This window comes from Bufo gargarizans, chromosome 8, assembly GCF_014858855.1.
Source record: "Bufo gargarizans isolate SCDJY-AF-19 chromosome 8, ASM1485885v1, whole genome shotgun sequence".
Lineage (NCBI taxonomy): Eukaryota > Metazoa > Chordata > Amphibia > Anura > Bufonidae > Bufo > Bufo gargarizans.
The window spans coordinates 13,260,255-13,277,422 of NC_058087.1; the positions used below are offsets into that span (position 1 = coordinate 13,260,255).

Here is a 17,168-nt window from a genome sequence, read left to right on the forward strand (position 1 = left end):
AACGCTAGTGTGCACAGGCCTATATAAATGAATGGGTCAGGATTCAGTGCAGGTGCAATGTGTTCAATTCACGCATTGCACCAATGTGGAAAACTCGATCGTGTGAAAGAAGCCTTATGCCTCATTCACACGTCAGTGTTCGGTCAGTGATTTCCATCAGTGATTCGTGACCCAAAACCAGGTCCGGCTCTAAACACAGAACAGGAGCAGATCTTTCCCTTATACGTTATGTCTGTTGAGGCTTCTCTTCTGGTTTTGGCTCACAAATCACTGATGGAAATCACTGACCAAACACTGAAGTGTGAACGAGGCCTTAGGCTGGTTTCACACGGGCGTTGCGGAAAAATGTGCGGGTGTGTTGCGGAAACACCCGCGATTTTTCCGCGCGAGTGCAAAACATTGTAATGCGTTTTGCACTCGCGTGAGAAAAATCGCGCATGTTTGGTACCCAAACCCGAACTTCTTCACAGAAGTTCGGGCTTGGGATTGATGTTCTGAAGATTCTATTATTTTCCCTTATAACATGGTTATAAGGGAAAATAATAGCATTCTGAATACAGAATGCTTAGTATAATAGTGCTGGAAGGGTTAAAAATAATAAAAAAGTTAACTCACCTTCTCCTCTTGTTCGCGTAGATGCCGGTCTGTTCTTTAGCTGTGGGCTGAATGACCTGTGGTGATGTCAGATCACATGCTCCAATCACATGGTCCATCACCATGGTGATGGAGCATGTGATCTGACATCACCACAGGTCCTTTAGCCACAGCTAAAGAACAGACCGACCGGGAACTACGCGATCATGGGGATAAGGTGAGTTAACTTTTTTATTTTTTTTAACCCTTCCAGCACTATTATACTAAGCATTCTGTATTCAGAATGCTATTATTTTCCCTTATAACCATGTTATAAGGGAAAATAATACAGTGAATAGACTGTCACCTAGAACCCATGCGTGAAAATCGCACCGCATCCGCACTTGCTTGCGGATGCTTGCGATTTTCACTCAACACCATTCATTTCTATGGGGCCTGCGTTACGTGAAAAACGCAGAATATAGATTTTCACGCAACGCATAAGTGATGCGTGAAAATCACCGCTCATGTGAACAGCCCCATAGAAATGAATGGGTCAGGATTCAGTGCGGGTGCAATGCGTTCAACTCACGCATCGCACCCGCGCGGAATACTCGCCCGTGTGAAAGGGGCCTTAGGCCCCTTTCACATGGGCAAGTTTTTCGCGCGGGTGCAATGCGTGAATCGGGACGCATTCACTTCAATGGGGCTGTGCAGATGAGCGGCACATGGTTATAAGGGAAGATAATAGCATTTATAATACAGAATGCTTTCAGGACCTGCAAAGGGACCTTTAATTACGTAATCACGCTCACCACGCGGGTCCTGCTAAATAAAGATAGAAGGATCTTTTATATTCATTCAGCAGGACCTGCGCTGACATCACCGTGGAGAGCGCGATTACATCATCAAAGGTCCTTTTGCAGGTCCTGAAAGAAGAAGAAAGAAGACATGCCGGCTGCGCGAACAAGTGGATGAGGTGAGTTAATTTATTAAATTTTTTTAACCCCTCGACATTTTACTATGCATTCTGTATTAAGAATGCTATTATTTTCTCTTATAACCATGTTATAAGGGAAAATAATAAAATCTACAGAATACCTAACCCAAACCCGAACTTCAGTGAAGAAGTCCAGGTTCGGGTCTGGGTACCACATTCAGTTTTTTATCACGCGCTTGCAAAACGCATTGCACCCGCGCCATAAAAACTGAACAACGCAATCGCAGTCAAAACTGAACTGAAATTGCATGCGCACTCGCACGGGTTTGCCGCAACGCATCCTAAGAAAATCCAGGACGCCCGTGTGAAAGAGACCTTAGAGATCATGCACACTAATGTATTTTTTGTCTGTGTCTGTTTTTTTTGTGGCCCCTGTGCGGAGCCATTCATTTCACTGGGGCTGCAAAAAAATGGAAATTACTCCTTGTGCATTCCGTATCTCTTTGTCCGTCCATTCCACAAAAAAAAACATGTCCTATTCTTGTCCGTTATGAAGGCAAGGACAGGCATTGCTACAATGGATCCGCAAAACAAATGTATGTAACACGGATGTCATCCATTGTTTTTTATACGGATACGTGTTTTGCGGACCGCAAAATACATAGTCGTATGCATGAGCCCTTAGCAGGTGAAGTTTTCAGATTTGGCACATGGACTGCCAGAGGATGCACCAAATTTATGAGAATTTATGCATCTCGTCATAAATTAGGTACATCCTCCAGAGTATCTTTTCACAGAACACAGCATTGTGCCGTTCCCTTGTTATTCCTCATAGTAATCTATAAATTGATAACTTGGTATTACTATTTCCCTTGTCCAAGGGGCGCTTCCCTACACAGCCACACTGTCAGATTGTGTAGGGGCACCCCCTACTGGTAACATCCAGTTGTCAACTTAGAGGAATAACAGAGGAACAGAACCACAGAAAGGATGCTCGCTCCAGAATTTGATGGGGAATACAAGTATTTACTAACACAGACATGTCAGGAGAAATGATAGGTTCTTTTTAAAGGAGCAGTAACCTAGAGCATAACATTTATAAAGAAATATCTTACAAAAGAAGTGGCTAATAATATCCAGTGGCGTACTAAGGTGGAGGGCGTGGGGGGCGGTCCGCCCCAGGTGCCGGCTCTCAGGGGGGTGCCAGAAGCAATGAGCGCTTCCATCAATACAGATGGAAGTACTCATTCCTGGAGCGCTGGGAGCTGCGGTCCTGTCCCTCACCGCTCAGCTCCCTGCGCTCCTCCCCTCCTTCAGGCCTTACTATCGAGGGGGCACAGAGGACTTTATTACTATGGAGGGGGCACAAAGGACTTTATTACTATGGAGGGGGCACAAACAACTTTTTTACAATAGAGGGGGAACAGAGGGCATTACTACTATGGAGGGGGCACAGAAGGCAGTATTAATGTGAAGGGGGCACAGAAGGCAGTATTAATGTGAAGGGGGCACAATGAGCATTTCTACTATGGAGGGGGCACAGAGGGCATTACTAGAACAGTGGGCATTACTACTATTAATGGGGCACAATGGGCATTATTACTGAGAAGGGGCACAATGAGCATTATTACTATGAAGGGGCACAATGAGCATTATTACTATGAAGGGGCACAATGAGCATTATTACTATGAAGGGGCACAATGAGCATTATTACTATGAAGGGGCACAGTGGGCATTATTACTATAAAGGGGACACAATGGGGATTATTACTGTGAAAAGGGCACAAAGAGGGCATTAAAACTGTGAAATGGGCACAGAGAGGGCATAACTACTATGAGAGGGCACAATGTTATTATGTTATTATTGGGCAGACTAGATGGGCCAAATGGTTCTTATCTGCTGACACAGTCTATGTTTCTATATAATGTGGGCATAACTACTGTGAGGGGGCACACATCTGTACAAAACTACTGTGAAGGTTGTACAATTAGGGTAATACTACTGTGAGGGGGTACAATTTTTGTTAAAGTATTGGGTAGGTGCCAGAGAAAGGGCCTGCCCGGGTGCCAAACACCCAAGGGACGCCTCTGCTAATATCGTTGACACATATGTGGGTGAATGTTCCTGTAGCTTGTCAGAACTGCAGGTATGTGGCACAAAGCAGTGATCATGGGGGCAGACATATTTTTCTTCTCATTGAAGAAAGCTGCAGTTTCTCTGTTCTTTAATGGCTGATAACAGGGGACAATAGATTCAATGAAGCTAGCATAGTACTGCACAGGGGTGACGCTCACCTGCCACGCTGCCATCCTTCTCGCTCTCTGACATGGTGTTCGATAGAGATCTACCACCTTTCTTGTTGGAATCTTTACTTGAAAGGCTGGAAGAATTCCCGGTCTGTCTCTTCACTGCTGGCGAGCGTAAACTTCTCTCAATTTCAGCTTCCTGTTAGCAGATAGAAAAGGGATGTTTGCTGAAAGTTATCAGGAGGAAACACATGCAGTTTTTCCTAAGGGTGTCTACAGCAAAGTGACGTTTGACAGCATAACACTGCAGGGTTCTGTGACCTGGACAGGCAATGGATGAAATCACACCGTGCGCAGAGCTGACCATCCTGCCTCTAGACACTAGGTCACTTTTATATAACAGAGTATGTTTATGGACAAAGAGATACTAGATTGTATGTGTATTCACATCCAGCCTGGAGGCTTCATCCAATATATGGTGGCCATGTCTGGGTACTGCAGCTCAGTTTCCTTTTCTTCCTTTGGGGATTTATTTATTTTTATTTATTTTATGCATTTACAGTCTGGTCCATAAATATTGGGACATCAACACAATTCTAACATTTTTGGCTCTATACACCACCACAATGGATTTAAAATGAAACAAACAAGATGTGATTTTCTTTAACTGCAGACTGTCAGCTTTAATTTGAGGGTATTTACATCAAAATCAGGTGAACGGTGTAGGAATTACAACAGTTTGCATATGTGCCTTCCACTTGTTAAGGAACCCAAAGTAATGGGACAATTGGATTCTCATCTGTTCCATGGCCATGTGTGTGTTATTCCGCCATTATCCTAATTACAATGAGCAGATAAAAGGTCCAGAGTAGAGTTGAGCGAACACCTGGATGTTCGGGTTCGAGAAGTTCGGCCGAACATCCCGGAAATGTTCGGGTTCGGGATCCGAACCCGATCCGAACTTCGTCCCGAACCCGAACCCCATTGAAGTCAATGGGGACCCGAACTTTTCGGCACTAAAAAGGCTGTAAAACAGCCCAGGAAAGAGCTAGAGGGCTGCAAAAGGCAGCAACATGTAGGTAAATCCCCTGCAAACAAATGTGGATAGGGAAATGAATTAAAATAAAAATTAAATAAATAAAAATTAACCAAAATCAATTGGAGAGAGGTTCCATAGCAGAGAATCTGGCTTCCCGTCACCCACCACTGGAACAGTCCATTCTCAGATATTTAGGCCCCGGCACCCAGGCAGAGGAGAGAGGTCCCGTAACAGAGAATCTGTCTTCATGTCAGCAGAGAATTAGTCTGCATGTCATAGCAGAGAATGAGGCTTCACGTCAGCCACCACTGCAACAGTCCATTGGCATATATTTAGGCCCAGCACACACACAGGCAGAGGAGAGAGGTCCCGTAACAGACAATCTGGCTTCATGTCAGCAGAGAATCAGTCTGCATGTCATAGCAGAGAATCAGGCTTCACGTCAGCCACCACTGCAACAGTCCATTGGCATATATTTAGGCCCAGCACACACACAGGCAGAGGAGAGAGGTCCCGTAACAGAGAATCTGGCTTCATGTCAGCAGAGAATCAGTCTGCATGTCATAGCAGAGAATGAGGCTTCACGTCACCCACCACTGCAACAGTCCATTGGCATATATTTAGGCCTAGCACACAGGCAGAGCAGAGAGGTCCCGTAACAGACAATCTGGCTTCATGTCAGCAGAGAATCAGTCTGCATGTCATAGCAGAGAATGAGGCTTCACGTCAGCCACCACTGCAACAGTCCATTGGCATATATTTAGGCCTAGCACACAGGCAGAGCAGAGAGGTCCCGTAACAGACAATCTGGCTTCATGTCAGCAGAGAATCAGTCTGCATGTCATAGCAGAGAATCAGGCTTCACGTCAGCCACCACTGCAACAGTCCATTGTCATAAATTTAGGCCCAGCACCCAGGCAGAGGAGAGAGGTCCCGTAACAGACAATCTGGCTTCATGTCAGCAGAGAATTAGTCTGCATGTCATAGCAGAGAATCAGGCTTCATGTCAGCCACCACTGCAACAGTCCATTGGCATATATTTAGGCCCAGCACCCAGGCAGAGGAGGGAGGTCCCGTAACAGAGAATCTGTCTTCATGTCAGCAGAGAATCAGTCTGCATGTCATAGCAGAGAATGAGGCTTCACGTCACCCACCACTGCAACAGTCCATTGGCATATATTTAGGCCTAGCACACAGGCAGAGCAGAGAGGTCCCGTAACAGACAATCTGGCTTCATGTCAGCAGAGAATCAGTCTGCATGTCATAGCAGAGAATGAGGCTTCACGTCAGCCACCACTGCAACAGTCCATTGGCATATATTTAGGCCTAGCACACAGGCAGAGCAGAGAGGTCCCGTAACAGACAATCTGGCTTCATGTCAGCAGAGAATCAGTCTGCATGTCATAGCAGAGAATGAGGCTTCACGTCAGCCACCACTGCAACAGTCCATTGGCATATATTTAGGCCTAGCACACAGGCAGAGGAGAGGTTCATTCAACTTTGGGTAGCCTCGCAATATAATGGTAAAATGAAAATAAAAATAGGATTGAATGAGGAAGTGCCCTGGAGTCCAATAATATATGGTTATGGGGAGGTAGTTAATGTCTAATCTGGACAAGGGACGGACAGGTCCTGTGGGATCCATGCCTGGTTCATTTTTATGAACGTCAGCTTGTCCACATTGGCTGTAGACAGGCGGCTGCGTTTGTCTGTAATGACGCCCCCTGCCGTGCTGAATACACGTTCAGACAAAACGCTGGCTGCCGGGCAGGCCAGCACCTCCAAGGCATAAAAGGCTAGCTCTGGCCACGTGGACAATTTAGAGACCCAGAAGTTGAATGGGGCCGAACCATCAGTCAGTACGTGGAGGGGTGTGCACACGTACTGTTCCACCATGTTAGTGAAATGTTGCCTCCTGCTAACACGTTGCGTATCAGGTGGTGGTGCAGTTAGCTGTGGCGTGTTGACAAAAGTTTTCCACATCTCTGCCATGCTAACCCTGCCCTCAGAGGAGCTGGCCGTGACACAGCTGCCTTGGCGACCTCTTGCTCCTCCTCTGCCTTGGCCTTGGGCTTCCACTTGTTCCCCTGTGACATTTGGGAATGCTCTCAGTAGCGCGTCTACCAACGTGCGCTTGTACTCGCGCATCTTCCTATCACGCTCCAGTGCAGGAAGTAAGGTGGGCACATTGTCTTTGTAGCGTGGATCCAGCAGGGTGGCAACCCAGTAGTCCGCACAGGTTAAAATGTGGGCAACTCTGCTGTCGTTGCGCAGGCACTGCAGCATGTAGTCGCTCATGTGTGCCAGGCTGCCCAGGGGTAAGGACAAGCTGTCCTCTGTGGGAGGCGTATCGTCATCGTCCTGCCTTTCCCCCCAGCCACGCACCAGTGATGGACCCGAGCTGCGTTGGGTGCCACCCCGCTGTGACCATGCTTCATCCTCATCCTCCTCCACCTCCTCCTCATCCTCGTCCTCCTCGTCCTCCAGTAGTGGGCCCTGGCTGGCCACATTTGTACCTGGCCTCTGCTGTTGCCAAAAACCTCCCTCTGAGTCACTTCGAAGAGACTGGCCTGAAAGTGCTAAAAATGACCCCTCTTCCTCCTCCTCCTCCTCCTCCTCCTGGGCCACCTCCTCTTCCATCATCGCCCTAAGTGTTTTCTCAAGGAGACATAGAAGTGGTATTGTAACGCTGATAACGGTGTCATCGCCACTGGCCATGTTGGTGGAGTACTCGAAACAGCGCAACAGGGCACACAGGTCTCGCATGGAGGCCCAGTCATTGGTGGTGAAGTGGTGCTGTTCTGTAGTGCGACTGACCCGTGCGTGCTGCAGCTGAAACTCCACTATGGCCTGCTGCTGCTCGCACAGTCTGTCCAGCATGTGCAAGGTGGAGTTCCACCTGGTGGGCACGTCGCATATGAGGCGGTGAGCGGGAAGGCCGAAGTTACGCTGTAGCGCAGACAGGCGAGCAGCAGCAGGATGTGAACGCCGGAAGCGCGAACAGACGGCCCGCACTTTATGCAGCAGCTCTGACATGTCGGGGTAGTTGTGAATGAACTTCTGCACCACCAAATTCAGCACATGCGCCAAGCAAGGGATGTGCGTCAAATTGGCTAGTCCCAGAGCTGCAACGAGATTTCGCCCATTATCACACACCACCAGGCCGGGCTTGAGGCTCACCGGCAGCAACCACTCGTCGGTCTGTTGTTCTATACCCCGCCACAACTCCTGTGCGGTGTGGGGCCTGTCCCCCAAACATATGAGTTTCAGAATGGCCTGCTGACGTTTACCCCGGGCTGTGCTGAAGTTGGTGGTGAAGGTGTGTGGCTGACTGGATGAGCAGGTGGAAGAAGAGGAGGAGGAAGCCGAGAAGGAGGAGGTGGCAACAGGAGGCAAAGAATGTTGCCCTGCGATCCTTGGCGGCGGAAGGACGTGCGCCAAACAGCTCTCCGCCTGGGGCCCAGCTGCCACTACATTTACCCAGTGTGCAGTTAGGGAGATATAGCGTCCCTGGCCGTGCTTACTGGTCCACGTATCTGTGGTTAGGTGGACCTTGCCACAGATGGCGTTGCGCAGTGCACACTTGATTTTATCGGATACTTGGTTGTGCAGGGAAGGCACGGCTCTCTTGGAGAAGTAGTGCCGGCTGGGAACAACATACTGTGGGACAGCAAGCGACATGAGCTGTTTGAAGCTGTCTGTGTCCACCAGCCTAAATGACAGCATTTCATAGGCCAGTAGTTTAGAAATGCTGGCATTCAGGGCCAGGGATCGAGGGTGGCTAGGTGGGAATTTACGCTTTCTATCAAATGTTTGTGAGATGGAGAGCTGAACGCTGGCGTGTGACATGGTTGAGACGCTTGGTGACGGAGGTGGTGGTGGTGGTGTTGGTGGTACATCCCCTGTTTGCTGGGCGGCAGGTGCCAACGTTCCTCCAGAGGCGGAGGAAGAGGCCGAGGCGGCAGCAGCAGAATAGGCCGAGGCGGCAGCAGCAGAAGAGGTAGCAGGGGGAGCCTGAGTGACTTCCTTGGTTTTAAGGTGTTTACTCCACTGCAGTTCATGCTTTGCATGCAGGTGCCTGGTCATGCAGGTTGTGCTCAGGTTCAGAACGTTAATGCCTCGCTTCAGGCTCTGATGGCACAGCGTGCAAACCACTCGGGTCTTGTCGTCAGCACATTGTTTGAAGAAGTGCCATGCCAGGGAACTCCTTGAAGCTGCCTTTGGGGTGCTCGGTCCCAGATGGCGGCGGTCAGTAGCAGGCGGAGTCTCTTGGCGGCGGGTGTTCTGCTTTTGCCCACTGCTCCCTCTTTTGCTACGCTGTTGGCTCGGTCTCACCACTGCCTCTTCCTCCGAACTGTGAAAGTCAGTGGCACGACCTTCATTCCATGTGGGGTCTAGGACCTCATCGTCCCCTGCATCGTCTTCCACCCAGTCTTGATCCCTGACCTCCTGTTCAGTCTGCACACTGCAGAAAGACGCAGCAGTTGGCACCTGTGTTTCGTCATCATCAGAGACATGCTGAGGTGGTATTCCCATGTCCTCATCATCAGGAAACATAAGTGGTTGTGCGTCAGTGCATTCTATGTCTTTCACCGCTGGGGAAGGGCTAGGTGGATGCCCTTGGGAAACCCTGCCAGCGGAGTCTTCAAACAGCATAAGAGACTGCTGCATAACTTGAGGCTGAGACAGTTTCCCTGGTATGCATGGGGGTGATGTGACAGACTGATGGGGTTGGTTTTCAGGCGCCATCTGTGCGCTTTCTGCAGAAGACTGGGTGGGAGATAATGTGAACGTGCTGGATCCACTGTCGGCCACCCAATTGACTAATGCCTGTACCTGCTCAGGCCTTACCATCCTTAGAACGGCATTGGGCCCCACCATATATCGCTGTAAATTCTGGCGGCTACTGGGACCTGAGGTAGTTGGTACACTAGGACGTGTGGATGTGGCAGAACGGCCACGTCCTCTCCCAGCACCAGAGGGTCCACTAACACCACCACGACCATGTCCACGTCCGCGTCCCTTACTAGATGTTTTTCTCATTGTTATGGTTCACCACAACAACAAATATATTATTTGGCCCAATGTATTGTATTCAAATTCAGCGGGATATAAATTTGAGGCCTAGTATTTAGGCGCTGGGTGACCGGTATGGATTTAGTGACAGAATTAGACTTGGAAATGCACAGAAGCGTGTGTGTGAAGTTATTCTGAATGACCCTATGTGCACCTTCAATATGATCTACCCTTTTAGGGATAGATTTCAAATAGCTCTGATATAGCAGAAACGACTAAATTATGAAATTGCTAAATTGGGAATTGTATTTCAACCCAGAACAAAAAATGTGCTTTGACGGACACTAAATAACTTTCCCAGCCACAACAGGACAGCGGTAACGAGAGATTTAGCGGGATATAAATTTGAGGCCTAGTATTTAGGCGCTGGGTGACAGGTATGGGTTTAGTGACAGAATTAGATTTGGAAATGCACAGTAGCGGGTGTGTGAAGTTATTCTGAATGACCCTATGTGCACCTTGAATATTATATACCCTTTTAGGGATAGATTTCAAATAGCTCTGATATAGCAGAAACCACTAAATTATGAAATTGCTAAATTGGGAATTGTATTTCAACCCAGAACAAGAAATGTGCTTGAACGGACACTAAATAACTCGCCCAGCTACAGCACTAGGGACAGATTTAGCGGGATATAAATTTGAGGCCTAGTATTTAGGCGCTGGGTGACAGGTATGGGTTTAGTGCCAGAATTAGACTTGGAAATACACAGTAGCGGGTGTGTGTGAAGTTATTCTGAATGACCCAATGTGCACCTTGAATATTATATACCCTTTTAGGGATAGATTTCAAATAGCTCTGATATAGCAGAAACCACTAAATTATGAAATTGCTAAATTGGGAATTGTATTTCAACCCAGAACAAGAAATGTGCTTGAACGGACACTAAATAACTCGCCCAGCTACAGCACTAAGGACAGATTTAGCGGGATATAAATTTGAGGCCTAGTATTTAGGCGCTGGGTGACAGGTATGGGTTTAGTGCCAGAATTAGACTTGGAAATACACAGTAGCGGGTGTGTGTGAAGTTATTCTGAATGACCCAATGTGCACCTTGAATATTATATACCCTTTTAGGGATAGATTTCAAATAGCTCTGATATAGCAGAAACCACTAAATTATGAAATTGCTAAATTGGGAATTGTATTTCAACCCAGAACAAGAAATGTGCTTGAACGGACACTAAATAACTCGCCCAGCTACAGCACTAGGGACAGATTTAGCGGGATATAAATTTGAGGCCTAGTATTTAGGCGCTGGGTGACAGGTATGGGTTTAGTGCCAGAATTAGACTTGGAAATACACAGTAGCGGGTGTGTGTGAAGTTATTCTGAATGACCCAATGTGCACCTTGAATATTATATACCCTTTTAGGGATAGATTTCAAATAGCTCTGATATAGCAGAAACCACTAAATTATGAAATTGCTAAATTGGAAATTGTATTTCAACCCAGAACAAGAAATGTGCTTGAACGGACACTAAATAACTCGCCCAGCTACAGCACTAAGGACAGATTTAGCGGGATATAAATTTGAGGCCTAGTATTTAGGCGCTGGGTGACAGGTATGGGTTTAGTGCCAGAATTAGACTTGGAAATACACAGTAGCGGGTGTGTGTGAAGTTATTCTGAATGACCCAATGTGCACCTTGAATATTATATACCCTTTTAGGGATAGATTTCAAATAGCTCTGATATAGCAGAAACCACTAAATTATGAAATTGCTAAATTGGGAATTGTATTTCAACCCAGAACAAGAAATGTGCTTGAACGGACACTAAATAACTCGCCCAGCTACAGCACTAGGGACAGATTTAGCGGGATATAAATTTGAGGCCTAGTATTTAGGCGCTGGGTGACAGGTATGGGTTTAGTGCCAGAATTAGACTTGGAAATACACAGTAGCGGGTGTGTGTGAAGTTATTCTGAATGACCCAATGTGCACCTTGAATATTATATACCCTTTTAGGGATAGATTTCAAATAGCTCTGATATAGCAGAAACCACTAAATTATGAAATTGCTAAATTGGGAATTGTATTTCAACCCAGAACAAGAAATGTGCTTGAACGGACACTAAATAACTCGCCCAGCTACAGCACTAAGGACAGATTTAGCGGGATATAAATTTGAGGCCTAGTATTTAGGCGCTGGGTGACCGGTATGGATTTAGTGACAGAATTAGACTGGGATATGGCCAAAAAATAAACAGACTATTGCTGGTTAAATGCACTTGGTGTGACAGCTTCACCCTGATGTAGGCTTTAGCCAAAAAACAACCACACCATTGAGGGTTAAATGCACTTGGTGACAGGCGCAGCTTGCCCCTGATTTAGTATATGGCCAAAAAATGAACAGACTATTGCTGGTTAAATGCACTTGGTGTGACAGCTTCACCCTGATGTAGGCTTTAGCCAAAAAACAACCACACCATTGAGGGTTAAATGCACTTGGTGACAGGCGCAGCTTGCCCCTGATTTTGTATATGGCCAAAAAATGAACAGACTATTGCTGGTTAAATGCACTTGGTGTGACAGCTTCACCCTGATGTAGGCTTTAGCCAAAAAACAACCACACCATTGAGGGTTAAATGCACTTGGTCGCAGCTTGTGCTGGCGCACCACAAGACACAAAATGGCCGCCGATCACCCCAGAAAAATGTGACTGACAAACGGTCTGGGCAGCCTAAAAACAGTGAGCAATTGAGGATCAGCAGCTCAATGATCCACAGCTGCAGATCGATCAGTTAATCAAGTCCTTTGGAGGAGTTAATCTGCCTAATCTCGCCCTACTGTCGCAGCCGCAACCTCTCCCTACGCTAATCAGAGCAGAGTGACGGGCGGCGTTATGTGACTCCAGCTTAAATAGAGGCTGGGTCACATGGTGCTCTGGCCAATCACAGCCATGCCAATAGTAGGCATGGCTGTGATGGCCTCTTGGGGCAAGTAGTATGACGCTTGTTGATTGGCTGCTTTGCAGCCTTTCAAAAAGCGCCAAGAAAGCGTCACAAAAGCGCGAAGAAAGCGACGAACACCGAACCCGAACCCGGACTTTTACGAAAATGTCCGGGTTCGGGTCCGTGTCACGGACACCCCAAAATTCGGTACGAACCCGAACTATACAGTTCGAGTTCGCTCATCCCTAGTCCAGAGTTCATTTCAAGTGTGCTATTTGCATTTGGAATCTGTTGCTGTCAACTCTCAAGATGAGATCCAAAGAGCTGTCACTATCAGTGAAGCAAGCCATCATAAGGCTGAAAATACAAAACAAACCCATCAGAGAGATAGCAAAAACATTAGATGTGGCCTAAATAGCTGTTTGGAACATTCTTAAAAAGAAGGAACGCACTGATGAGCTCAGCAACACCAAAAGACCCGGAAGACCACGGAAAACAACTGTGGTGGATGACCGAAGAATTATTTCCCTGGTGAAGAAAACACCCTTCACAACAGTTGGCTAGATCAAGAACACTCTCCAGGAGGTAGGTGTATGTGTGTCAAAGTCAACAATCAAGAGAAGACTTCACCAGAGTGAATACAGAGGGTTTACCACAAGATGTAAACCATTGGTGAGCCTCAAAAACAGGAAGGCCAGATTAGAGTTTGCCAAACGACATCTAAAAAAGCCTTCACAGTTCTGGGACAACATCCTATGGACAGATGAGACCAAGATCAACTTGTACCAGAGTGATGGGAAGAGAAGAGTATGGAGAAGGAAAGGAACTGCTCATGATTCTAAGCATACCACCTCATCAGTGAAGCATGGTGGTGGTAGTGTCATGGCGTGGGCATGTATGGCTGCCAATGGAGCCAGTTCTCTTGTATTTATTGATGAAGTGACTGCTGAGAAAAGCAGCAGGATGAATTCTGAAGTGTTTCAGGCAATATTATCTGCTCATATTCAGCCAAATTCGTCAGAACTCATTGGAAAGCGCTTCTCAGTGCAGATGGACAATGACCCAAAGCATACTGCAAAAGCAAACAAATAGTTTTTTAAGGGAAAGAAGTGGAATGTTATGCAATGGCCAAGTCAATCACCTGACCTGAATCCGATTGAGCTGCATTTCACTTGCTGAAGACAAAACTGAAGGGAAAATGCCCCAAGAACAAGCAGGAACTGAATACAGTTGCAGTAGAGGCCTGGCAGAGCATCACCAGGGATGAAACCCAGCGTCTGGTGATGTCTATGCGTTCCAGACTTCAGGCTGTAATTGACTGCAAAGGATTTGTAACCAAGTATTAAAAAGTGAAAGTTTGATTTATGATTATTATGTCCCATTACTTTTGGTTCCTTAACAAGTGGGAGGCACATATGCAAACTGTTGTAATTCCTACACCGTTCACCTGATTTGGATGTAAATACCCTCAAATTAAAGCTGACAGTCTGCAGTTACAGCACATCTCGTTTGTTTCTTTTCAAATCCTTTGTATGGGTGTCGATGGCCCAATATTTATGGACCTAACTGTATATAACGCTACCATATTCCGCAGACTTTATAATCTACCTGTCTGCAGTGGAGCTCACAATCTACGTTCCGTATCAGTATGTCTTGGTGTGGGAGGAAATATAAGTACCCGGAGGAAACCCTCAGGGAGAACATACAAACTCCATGCAGATGTTGTCCTTGGTCGAATTCAGACTTACGACCCCAGCACTGCAAGGAACCATTGCTAACAACTGAGCCACCATTGCAGCATGTTGCACCCGCACCAATCTGTCATTGATTATCTATCTCCAGGATAGGTCATCAATGTTTAAGTCCTTGAAACCCTTTTAAATAATTGAATTTAAAAAAAAGCTTTTGGTTTTGAGGCTGCAGGCCTTAAAAAAATTAAAATATGCCTGGCCATAAATGGTCCGGTCTAAATATGGTTAAAGGGGTTTTCTGAGATTAATTAGTCAAGCTTTAAAGTGTACCTAGAATTATAGACCAAATTTCATGAATGTATAATGCATGTGACTATAAGAAAGTTTGTAATATATAGAAAAGGCTTCAATCTGTTTTAATCAAGCTGCTTTTAACATTAATTGATGCAATACTTGGTGCAATATTGATTACCTATCCTCCTTACTAGCTGGTAGCATCTCTCCTCCTCACACCATAGATTTTTGTGTATGAGGCTGGAGTGAGAGACTGATACTAGAAATATTAGAAATAAGAGGCAGAGTGAAGGGAAAGAGGAGGAAACCAGCTGAAGCCCATGAGAAAGCACAATTCTTCAATCAGATATATAATAGCGTCTCTTATATTCACCTGTGCTATTCATTATTGGAGCTACAGTATACTCTAAAAGTGTGATTGTGAAGGGTCACAAGGCATCACCATTCTTCTCATGGAGGTGGTCATGCTTCCCATCCTTTAAAATGTATGGAAGATACAGAAACAGCTGAATTAGCATGCTCAGTTTTTTGTAATTTTTCAATTCATTTCAATATTGAGACACTGTGAATGGCCAATTAAAGCTAGAATCTCATTCTCAGAATTGTCAGGATCCTAGCAGTCAGACACTGCAGGAGATGTGCACATCTGGGACATAGCTCCAGGGGATGCAGAGGTAGCATTCACATTCAGGCACTGATACCTGAGGGAAGGGGGGGGGGGTCCTATGACCTTCTACACCAGTATAATAAATGACACTATTTAGCTTAGGGGCCCAAGTTCCAGAATTGGCTTTCGGGCTTAGGACTTTTAAGTTGTAACTCTAATAAACTTTGATATGGTTAGTTCAATTTGATCACACTAAATCCCTATAGCAAGGCAGAACCATTAGATGAAAAACAGGAAGAGCTGTCCTGTAAACATTAAGTGAGCCAAGGAAGGGAAGCAGAGGACAGAGAGGATGGGAGTGGTGGTTTGGCCCTGTGAGGGGTAGTAGTACTCACATTTCATGGTCATAGTCCTCCCTCTGGGACTCCCTAGGACGGTACACTATGTCTTCCCTAGGGGAATACCCTGATCTTGGGGCTTCTGCCGGGTGGTAGTTGGGGTGCACTTGATGGTAGATGTTTGGGCAGTAGTACAAGTAGCAGCAAACACACAATTCAGAAGTACCTTACAGGGCAGAAATTTACCCAATGGCAGTGTACGGTTAACATAATGATGGAGGTATTAGTACTTCCAGTCTCTTTTTACTCTTTACAGTTTTTCCCAAACAACCATAGGGATGCAATTAGTTTCTTAACTGCAAATTAAGGTCCTCATTAATAAAGGGGGTTTCTCTAATCAGGATCCTTATCTCTTGGCCAAAGTGGAGAGAGATTACAAAGAGGGTCTCATACTGTGAAGGTCCTGCCCTGTCCTGTCCTGGAGTCACCTCCTTCTTGAGAATGGACACTATGTAATGCTTCATTTCCCCTGTCGTGGTGCTGCCTGGAAATTAAACACTTTCTTCTAGATTTTTTAAAGATTAAAGCTGATCACTTATGGTCTTAGCAGAGGGGCTAACATCAGCTTATTGTGAAAAGACCTTTCTAACAAGTTGGGATTGTCCAATGCGGAGATCCCATTTAACTCTCATCTAAAAGACTCTGGGGGGCATTTATTATTTGAGATAGTTTTCATGTCACTTTTAAGTGTAGTTTTGCATTATGTAATTGCTCCAAATTTATGAAACAGTTTTCATGTATTTGGTGCAGCTTAATTGTGTTGTTGTACTGTATGACTTAGTCTTAAAAATGCCCCGGGGGCTTCCTGGTATAGGATGCAACTTTTTGTGCCAAAATCCAGATCTAATCTCACTTTTCTTCCTTAAACATATACCACTTTGAAAAGTGGCGTGTCTCCGAAATGTCGCAGAAATGTTGCAAGTCACATTCAACATGTCGTGAAAAAAACCTGATGTATCTGGCTTGATAAATGTCCCCCTCTGTCTTAAAGGGCTAAATCTTGATATTCTCTAGTAAGTGCTGTGTATCCAAGTGTTTAGATTGGAGTAAATGACCATCAGCGAAGCACAGTAGCTTAAAAAGAATGAGATAAGGACAGGAATAATATTTCTCGCCATCTTGCGTAAGATGTGCTCATAATATATTAAGAGTCTGATGAATTAATTATAACTAGTGGTGTGACGCTGAGTCCGTTGGGTTTATGTGTTGTTGGCTAACACTAGGTGGAGGAAATAACCACTTCTATTTAAAACAGATTTATTTTAATGTGGCGAGAAGTTTCCATGAGAAACTGCCAAGAAACCCATGGAGGATTGAACTGTAATTTGTGAACTTCATTATTTATGTGTATTTTCTGACTTAAAGAGAATAGAACAAGACTGAAAATGTCTGGGGTCAGGCCAC

At 45.8% G+C, this 17,168-nt stretch overlaps 1 protein-coding gene across 1 annotated transcript in view; it reads right to left on the reverse strand.

Moving 5' to 3' along the window:
- The window catches only part of XIRP2 (xin actin binding repeat containing 2), a 402,283-nt gene that overhangs the window by 175,761 nt on the left and 209,354 nt on the right, over positions 1 to 17,168 (reverse strand). The window contains 1 exon segment of the mRNA XM_044303644.1: positions 3,810 to 3,960. Within this exon segment, the coding sequence (XP_044159579.1) occupies positions 3,810 to 3,960 (151 nt within the window).